At 39.7% G+C, this 10,003-nt stretch overlaps 1 protein-coding gene across 2 annotated transcripts; it reads left to right on the forward strand.

Annotated features, from left to right (window-relative positions):
• The first annotated feature begins 211 nt into the window (after nt 1-211).
• Nucleotides 212-9,694, forward strand: LOC120734570 (nicotinate-nucleotide pyrophosphorylase [carboxylating]-like). Of its 2 annotated transcripts, none has more exons than XM_040033425.1 (5): nt 212-321; nt 4,649-4,905; nt 7,515-7,825; nt 9,253-9,384; nt 9,466-9,694. In XM_040033425.1, the coding sequence occupies exons 2-5, from the start codon at nt 4,650-4,652 to the stop codon at nt 9,691-9,693; spliced, it is 927 nt and encodes a 308-aa protein (XP_039889359.1). In that variant the 5' UTR covers nt 212-321; nt 4,649; the 3' UTR covers nt 9,694. The 2 variants fall into 2 exon arrangements, with proteins under 2 accessions (XP_039889359.1, XP_039889358.1); XM_040033424.1 differs by lacking the exon at nt 212-321 and adding an exon at nt 1,373-1,470.
• Nucleotides 9,695-10,003: the final 309 nt, after the last annotated feature.

Raw genomic sequence — 10,003 nt, forward strand, 5'->3', positions numbered from 1 at the left:
AAATGCAATTGTTTAGCCAGGCTGGCATAGAGTCAGAGCCTTGTTGAGGCAAGCACTCATTTAACCTTAACTAGCAATGACTCCATGAATAACCTTTACCCTTTACAAGTGGTCCACATTGCTAAGTGGCTCTTTCCACTGATTGCTTTTATTTTTATACATCTCTGTTTGGGCCGGTTCCTGCAGACGCACACCTGCATGTCGAAAGAGCATAATGAGGTTTTTGCTCTCACAGCATTTTAAAAATGTTCATTCTGTTGAAACTCTGCATTAGTATCCAGCTCTGACAATTTCACTTCCTTCTTTTTCCAGGAAAACAAGGTGTGGTATAGTTAAACCTTTTCTCTTTTTTAGTCAATTTTGGCTTGAAGCATGCAGATTTAAAGGAACCAGTCCAAGCAGAGATAAAACAGATTCCAAGTTTTACCTTGGAAACCAGTTCTTTAATGTGTGAATGACAAATTCTGATTAATACAGCGTGTGCCATGTTCCCGCACTGGTTGGCCTCATTTTCTTACGGTCTCTGAGTCTAGGAAGGAGCCCCGGGGTTCCCACTCCTTGGCCCTGTGTCTCTTCAGAGTGGTAATCAGTCCCTAGTGGGTTTCCTGTGCTGTTCTAAGCGCTCTAGTTGAGTGTTCTTGTCTCTCTGGTTTCTGGTGTTTCATGAGTTTCTGAAAAGAAGTTCAGGCCTCAGAATCTTTTATCTGTCCCTGTTGAGCTAGTCATTTCCTGTTGAACCCTCCAGTGGGTGACTCGCGTGCCTGCCCATCCTCCTATTACCCTCATCTACCACCCCAAAGCAAACCAGTGACTCTGTATAATCATCCTTCCCACACATCTCCAGGTGAGGAACCTCGCTCACCTTGCATGACTCGCCTTGTGGATTCTTTAATAGTCTCACCTGGTCTAACCAAACTCTGCTCTCTCCCGGTGAGATCTCCCTCCATCCTGTCCAATCTCCCAGCTGTCCTCGCTGACATCCCCTCCTGTGCTTGTTTTCCTTGAGTTAAAGAAACTGTTGAACCGTATCACTGGAAAGGGGCTCAAACTAACTTCTCTTTGGCTCTTAAAAACCACAAAAACCAAAAACATGTTCTGTTCAATGTTATTGAAATGCTAGAATTACTAGAAGTCGAATAATGCTTAATCTATTTTAATCACAATAGGACCAGGTGACTCATTCACTGAATCTCTAACCTGTAATATTTAATTAACACACTAAAAAGTCTCGGCGTGTTTTTCGGATGTATTGGCTGAAAACTTTGAATTTATCGCAGGTCATTTTTACAAATAAGCAGCCTGACCTCAGCAACCTTTAAATCAGACGTGGTCAAAAGGATCATTGTGAAAGCCTGCGGTGTTAACTCTTGTAAACATTCCAACATGGACTTGGGGTCAAATTCCACGTTAACATTTTTCCAGTGGCTCTCTGTGCTCAGCACTTCTACTTTGGCTAATAGAGAAGGAGACGTAAGTAAATATTTTATTTACTTTTATCGCACTGTTCCAATCATAAAACAGACTTTGAATACGCAGTGATTGTAATTATCGTTCCGCTCAACATGTTTTTGTGAAAGTTAGATTGAAGGAATGATAATGTTAAAAAAAAAAACATGTTTTGAAGCATTTAAATGTGAATTAAAACTGTACATTTAGTGTTTTAATAAAATCTGGTTAATAAGGACGTTTTACTTTTGATCATTACGGTTTTAATTAATGTTTTAAATTAACATTTTACTGTTTTATTGGATTGAGTTACACTTTAGAATCCATTTTAGTACTTGTACTGTTTTATTATTTAGCATTTCTTATTTTAATGTTGTCTTATTGTATCCCTGCTTTGTTTTTTTTTTCTGGAGATTCCTATTTAAATTTGTTTAAATGAAAAACTTTATATCATTCTTTGTATGACAAAATTTGTCACGGCTGGGGCAGCAGTCGTGTGGTGTTGTGAGGAAAAAAATGCAGGTACTGGCTGCGAGTGAGCATTTGTTTATAGTGATGGCAAAGTACAAAAACAGGAAATAAGGAACAGGCAGCAACTAAAACCTAGACTGGAAAAAACTAATGAACAAACCTGAAAACATAAGGACACGGAGAATAGAGAGCAGAGCGCTGCAGAGGTTTACCAAATTACACAGACAAGCCAACAACAAACATAGACAGGCACACACTATAAATACACACATGGTAACACACCAGAGGGGAACACAGCTGAACCTAATTAGACACGACGAGACACAGACCTTCAAAGTAAAACAGGAAATTCACAAACTGTTAAACACAAACTCGGGGACACAAACAGAGCACAGGGGGGGAGAACACATTTAGGAATAATAAAACACTAAAAATACAAGAACTAAACGCTAAGAACTAATACAAAATCAGGAGAAACTAGAAAATAATAACAATAAACTCAAAACGCTGGGTCAGCGACCCAGAACTGTGACAAAATTAACAAAAACATTTCCATAGAAGTTTTATTTCTTCTCTTTGTATATATTTTCTGTTTACTTGTAAACCCATCTGTTAGTGAGAGCCACTACAGTCACAATAAGAGGATATTCTCACCTGCAGTAATTCATATTTAGCAGTTCAGCTCTGTTCAGGGACCTAAATCATTAATGCTATCATCTGATGTAAGTTTAGGATGTGGCAGTAAGATCATCTGATCTCCCAGAATTCAGTTTAAACTTGAATCCATGCCTTCCTTAAACTAATATTTGTTTGATTAATGCGTCCTCTGGCTTCAAATCAACTTGATAAAACTTTTTTTGTAATCGTGGGTGCAGCTTTCATCTTGTTTCAAACGTCCGTGAGACTCATTGGTTCTGAACTTTGACCTGACTTTTTCTTTGTCTTTTTTTTTTAGTTTTAGTTTTGAATCCTGAACCAAGATTACAAAAGATTACAAGATTACACAACACAACACCCAGTGATGAAACAGCACTTCTTGTTTTTCACTGCCATGCCTCAGCCAGAGATATATGTTAAAATCATATGAATGTCTGAGTGTCTTTTGAATGACAAAATTGTTCACGTGCACAGGAATCAGGCAAATGCACATGTCCTGAATCAATTTACTTGTGTTTATATAGTGCCAATCTCCAGATTCCAGATGCTTTATTTTGAAAGGCTGCGAACACTACTCAGTGATAGTGGGGAGGAAGAACGGCCCACTATTTAACAGGACAAAACTGTCAGAAAAACCACCCGTTTTTCATCTGTAGACAATCAGATTGAACGTGTAGAAGTGGATTAAACTAACAGCATGAGTAATACAGTCATCACACAGGGATCTTTTGCTGTAGATTTCACCATATCTCTCTTCCCCTCACTCCTTCCCCCTCCTCTGCCCTTTGTTCTGAACTCTTTCAGAGCAAATTACCTCACTGAGCTGAAGACTAAGATTGTCCCGCCTCCCCCGAGAAAAACACATTTCCTCTTCTCCACTTCTAGAATTAGTGTCTCAATTTCACATCATAAATAGCACTCAAATGAAGTTGTTACTTTAATTATATACCTATGTCCACCCGAAAGCAAAAATGTGACGATGGTAGAGAGAAAGAACTCCCATATAACAGGAAGAGGCCAACACCAGGGAGGGGCAGCCATGTGCTGCATACAAAGAGAGAAGGACGCAAACTTCAGGAGCGTGAATGCAAAAGTTAATGACATTTAGTGAAAGTGTACAAATCCATGACGAGTATAAAGAGGGTAATAGAGGAAAATGCGCACTGCACCATGGGAAGTCTTACAGTAGTCTGAGCCTATATCAGGATAATAACACTGAGCCCAAACTCGACCTCTGTCAAAAAGTAAAGATTTAAGGCCGATTTAAATCCTGTCCTGAATCAAAACTGAGAGCTGGTTCCACAGGAGGAGGGCCCGAGGAAGAAGCACAGTGTGAGAGTGAAGCACTCTACTGTCATATGAAGTATTTAAGCTATGATGTGGCCTGATTGTAGAACTTTGTGTGAAAGATGAAGCATTTTAATTAAGTTCTGAATTTAATAGACATCCAGTGAAAAGGAAGCTAATATCAGACAAATACAATCTCTCCACAGTGAAACTCACTGTGGACTTTCAGGGTTGAGTTAAAGTTTTAGGGTTAGAGCAGAAATAACAAATAATATTTGCTTGTTTTTTTAAGCATCACCTGTTTCCTGATTAATTTTTTGTGTGTGCAAATTAAAGAAGGCAGAATTCCACAATGGCTGAGATAAAAACTCACACAGCTTTACAAAAAAGATGTAAATGATGTTTATGAAAATGTACGCCTGTGTATATACACACAGTGTCAGTCATTGATCTTCACTTTTGTATGTGCCACTAGATTTCTGTTCCTTGAGGTTTTCACAGGCACTATTCTCTTTTTAAGTGTTTTTGATGGCAATATAAAGATTAATATCCACTATTTGTGATTTTCTATAATTCCTTCACTACCATTCTTTACTAGAAAGAAAAAGGAACAAGATTTAGATTGTCTCCATGCTCAGAATTGACTCAAATCATTCATTCATATTGTCATTAAAGGACAAGAAAGCACTTTGACTTTTTGACTTATGATCAGCTTTCATTTCTCATTTTCATGTCAACTTTCCCAGCAACTGAAGTTTCTCATCACTTTCTTTTCTCTCATTTGTAGTATGTCTCCACCATGCCAACACCCGGCTGTGCACTCAGTCCCACACCACACCCTGACCCGGCTGGCACGGGAGTGGCTGGCAGAGGACACGCCAAACTTTGATCCTGGAGGAGTGTGTGTGGGCTCACGGGAAGTGGAAGCAAGGTTGCTGTGTAAAACTCCACACAGCATCCTAGCTGGGTGTCCATTCTTCACAGCAGTGTTCACTGAAGTGGGCTGCACAGTGGACTGGATCTACCAGGAAGGAACTGAGATCGGTAGGCATTGCATACTTCCTTCCATAGCAGTAAAATACAACAAGAAAAGTTCTGTGAATTTGTGTTTGTGACCTTTGCAGTAGCAAAGAACAACACATGAGTCAGATCGCAGATAATGAATGGAAATGTATTATGTATTCTATGGGCCTTCAGAAGCCAGTTTAACATCTAACAGAAAAGGTGTGAAACCACATAAAGTTAACTTGCTGCCGCCTCTATTGCCCCACTTGTTACTTTTAGAGACTTTCTGTCCCCTGAAGCTCTGATGATTCAATGGTTGAAGGTCTGAGGGAGAAAAAAACCCCCTGATAATGAGAAAGTCCCAGGAAACTTAAAGTTGACGTAGGTGTAGAAGACATGACTATTTACTGTCATGGGTGGGTGTGAAACATTCAGCACTATCGAGTGTGTTTGAGTTTTTTGGAGGGTTCTTTTTCTGCTCATTCCCAGCTCCATATATATTTTTTACTGGACACCAGAGTAGCTTTGCATGATTCACAGTTCAAAATAATCCTTATTTGTTTTACACTGGGTCTTGGTGTGGCCTCTCAGCTCATCCAGTCTGAAACAAGCTATTTAACCCATCCCCGCTTAAGACAACTTTCCTCTGATTGGCTGATGTTTAAACAGAAAGTTTGAACAGCAGGTGGGTGATGTTTCTGTGCTCATCTCCAGCCGTTTGATTGAAACACTGATATTAGATCATTACTCTCTTTGACTTCGAAAAGAACAAAGAGTTAAAAAAGATAGCTAAGGTTGAGTGAACAGTCACCAGCCTTCAGCTCACACAGACTAATTGTTCATACTCTGACATAATCATCATCTGAAAGTTTGGCCATGTTTAATATGAACAACAGTAAATATATAACAGAAAATAATTAAACTGAATAGGATAGAATAATAGTTTAATTATCCCACAAGAGGAAATTTGGAAATTTGATTGTAACACATATACAAACAGAACAGAAACACACACAATTTTTACATATTTACATCATGGAGAATAGTTACCAAAACAGAGTTCTGTACAGTTTTTATAATTGGAGTACAGATAAATGGCAAACCCAGGTTGTAGAGTGCAAACAGAGCAGGATACTGAAAGATGTTTAAATAGTTAAGAATATTTAGAATAATTACAAAAGTACAGATTGTGTAATTGTACCTGTGCATTTAAAAGTAGACATACAACTTCCAATAAGTTAGTATATATAAACTGAGAAAAGTAGTGTGCAAGTTATAACAGTAGTAGTTGTTCAGTTGATTAGTCAAGTTACAGCACAGATGTAAACATCTGTTTGTTGGGAGCAGTTTTGATTGTACAGTCTGACAGCTGCAGGGAGGAAGGACCTGCAGAAACGCTCCTTCATGCATCGAGGATGCAGCAGTCTGGCACTGAAGCAGCTCTGCAGTTCAGCAACATCTACGTGCACGGGGTGGGAGACTCTGTCCATCAGAGATGTTATTTTGGCCAGAGTCCTTCTGTCTCCCACCACCTGCACTGGGTCCAGGGTGCATCCCAGAACAGAGCTGGTCTTCCTGATGAGTTTATCCAACCTCTTCCTCTCAGCTGCCGATAAACTGCTGCTCCAACATACAACACTGTAAAATATGACAGATGCCACCACAGAGTCATAGAAGGTCTTTAGAAGCGCTCCCTGGACTAGAAATGGCCTCAGCCGCCTCAGCAGGTGGAGTCTGCTCCGACCCTTGCTTTAAACAGCATCAGTGTTGTGGCTACAGTCCAGTCTATTATTCAGGTGAACTCCCAGGTACCTATAAGAGTCCACTTCCTCAATGTCCACTCCCTGGATGTTGACTGGCGTCAGTGTGATGGGTCTGCATCTCCAGAAGTCCACCACCAGCTCCTTGGCCCCCTAACTAACAGCCCCCCTTTAAATTAATTCTAAAGCCTCAAAAACTTTCAACAAGAGACAGCAGGGCTTCATGAAACGTCTAAAAACTGTATAAAAAAGATAAATGGAGCCACCATGAAATCACCCAGTGGTTTGTGGGATTCCAATCTGAACCCTCAAGTTTGGTTTCTGGGTTTTCTTTATCTTTATTTTACTCTATTTGCTAATACAACTTACAAAAACAAAAAACAAACAAACCAAAAAAATCACGTTTTCATGTTTTCAAAGAATGCATACATCCAAAACCTGCGCCTATGTTTTTATATGCTTAATATTTTCTCAGTTTACTACATTTAATGTATCTGTTGAGAGGACTACATATAATGCAACTGTAGTTCCCAGTTACAGTAATCAATTCTTAATCAGAGCTGTATCACATACACACTAAAATGTGGGCATACAGTATACCTGAAGCAAAATCCCAAAATATTTCCAAGTAACTACAGAACTATCTTTGGTAGGAAAACAACAATGGAGCCAAAAGGCAAAACACAACACTAAAAGAAGATTAATAGCATAACGACATATCTGCTGAAAGTATAGGAACAGGAAATGACATCAACCACTCAACAGGGAACGAATAAAAGTTTTTTTTCCATAAAGTGAAAATTCAGTTTTCTTCTTGTAAATTACTCTCAAAGTAAATTACAGACTTTTATTCAGATCCGTTTTTATATTACCTGCTTTTATCCACAGGTGAAGATGCTGTCACCCTGACGGCTGTGGTGAGGGGCCCGGCAAACTCCCTCCTCCTCGGGGAACGACCGGCTCTTAACTGCCTGGCACGGGCGTCGGGCATTGCCACCCGCTGCTCTCAGCTCCAGGCTATTGCAAAGGCACACGGCTGGCACGGGGAGGTGGCTGGCACGCGTAAGACTACTCCGGGCTTTCGTCTGGTGGAGAAATATGCCATGTTGGTTGGCGGCGTGTCCATGCACAGACAAGATTTGAGTGGGATGGTGATGTTAAAGGACAATCATGTGTGGGCATCGGGAAGTATCACAGAGGTGGGCATCAAAGATCAGTACATAAAATGTAAGTAATCTAAACTCCAGCATAAAGTTCAGCAGACTGAAAGTAATGTCTTTGATAACGTTGGATCCTGAATTTTGAAGACCTGATTCAAAAGCCTCAAAAACTATCAACAAGAGACAGCAGGGCTTCATGAAACGTCTATAGGCTGTATATAAAAGAGCCACCATGATATCACCCAGTGGTTTCTGGGACCTGAAGATTCAGGTTTGTTTGGGGTTATCTTTATTTTTCTCTATTTGTTTATAAAATTGACAAAAATAAGAAAATTTAAAAAATAATAATCATGTTTTCAGTTTCAGACCATAAAACCAGGAAAGTATTATCTGAGGTGATAAAATGATTATTTCTTAATAGACTTCTATACCGTCTGATTTATTTTTGCAACCAGAGTTCCTGCCCCTGTCAGCTTTAGAAAGAATGCATCCATCCAAAAGCTACTCCTATAGTTTTGAAAAGGTTTTGAGAATCAATATTTTCAATACTGCTGCACTGTTTCTAATGAAATATTTTGATTTTCTGTGCCCTCCTTGCTCCCCTTCCTCACATTCTTTGCCTGTCTTCACTGTAAGTATACAATGAAGGCAAAAACACCCCATAGATTTGTTTTGTAAATTTACAGTTACCTCAGGGAACTTTATATCAACAACAAACCTCAGACAGCCTGCACATTCAAAACCAAAAGCTTGAGGTAACGGTTTTGACTGTCAAAGGGGCATGTTTCTGTTTGCAACATCCAAACAGAAGCAGGATTACATGTAGACATGTTTTCTTTTGTTTTTGATGCCGTCTGTCATGTGTTGGCAGAGAGGGGACTCAATGCAGGAGACTGAAGCAGGCAAAAATACATGAGAAGGAAGGGTTTGTTTGTTTTTTTTTGTTGTTACCGAAATTCAACAATAAATAAACCCTGAAAGAGGAAGCAAAACAAGAATACATCACAAGAAGTGTGAGTAATAACAGAAGCAGAAGACTGAGGAAAAATGACGAAAGCAGCGACTGGCAGTATCAGTCTGCATACCTGTGTTTGCATTTGGTTTCTAAGGTGATATTTGAGAGGATGCTACGTCTAGGCAAAAAAAATATTCCTGAGTTGAATTTTTAGATTAATCTATGTAAAACTCTGTTCAGTTTTTATGGGATTTTAAGCCTTAACATAATTTTTTAACATAGTTTTACAAAAGTTGTGAAATTATTTTATTTTAAAACACTGGGATTCACAAGAGGTCATGAGATTACTGAAAGCAGTCATCCTCTTTGCACAGGAAAGCAAAGAGGAAGCTTGTCTGTTTTACTTTCCTTTATCTAGATTCTGTAGCTCAGGCCTCACAGCTCTCATCAGGTCAGCTGTGCTCACTAAAAAGCAGACAAACACAAACGCACAACCCCGTTTGCTCCCCAGGCGGTGAAAGCTGCCCGCTCGGTGTGCGGCTTCAGCAGTAAGATTGAGGTGGAGTGTCGCTCAGCAGAGGAGGGCAGGGAGGCAGCCAGAGCGGGAGCAGACGTCATCATGCTGGACAACTTTCAACCTCAGGTGGCGAATATTATAGAAACACAGACCCAGGGTGATTGTTGTTTTTGTTCCATGGTTACACTTCTCCCCTTTCACCTGCAGGAGCTCCGAGTCACAGCTCAGGCACTGAAGGAGGAGTTCTCTGCTCTTCTGATAGAAGCCAGTGGAGGAGTCACGCCAGAAAACGTAGCTCTGTATCTCTCCTCACATGTGGACATCGTTTCTCTGGGCTGCATAACGCAGGGCTGCCCAGTGGTGGACTTTTCACTCAAGGTTCAAAAGCCTGATGCTCGATTAAACAGGATGTTTAATCAACCGCAAATTGATTGATAAAAAAATCCCCAATAAAACATTTCTAATAATATGCCAGACTGTGGAAAATGTGATTGTTGTGTTAACACATTAATACTTTCCAAGAAAGACTGCATTTAAAGTCGTCTGCGTTTGAGGCATCTTGTTTGCTTACTCTTTATTTCTCTGTGGTAAGGATCAGCGTTGAGCCTAAAATTATGTTGCACTCTGCACAGTGTTGTAGGCCAAAGGAAAAGTCTTTCAGATCTCAAATACAATACGTCTGATTTTTTTTTTTTTTTTTTTTTTTTTTAATATTTCCTGTATTGCATTAATGCAATACAGGAAA

This window comes from Simochromis diagramma, unplaced genomic scaffold (assembly GCF_900408965.1).
Source record: "Simochromis diagramma unplaced genomic scaffold, fSimDia1.1 OVJJ01000571.1, whole genome shotgun sequence".
NCBI lineage: Eukaryota > Metazoa > Chordata > Actinopteri > Cichliformes > Cichlidae > Simochromis > Simochromis diagramma.

What these genes read in the sequence shown, in the direction of transcription:
- LOC120734570 (XM_040033425.1), top strand. Translation starts at nt 4,650, where the DNA reads ATGTCTCCACCATGCCAACACCCGGCTGTGCACTCAGTCCCACACCAC. An exon ending in CCAGGAAGGAACTGAGATCG is followed by an intron (nt 4,906 to 7,514) that starts GTAGGCATTGCA and finishes TTTTATCCACAG; the next exon opens with GTGAAGATGCTGTCACCCTG. An exon ending in TGGACAACTTTCAACCTCAG is followed by an intron (nt 9,385 to 9,465) that starts GTGGCGAATATT and finishes TTTCACCTGCAG; the next exon opens with GAGCTCCGAGTCACAGCTCA.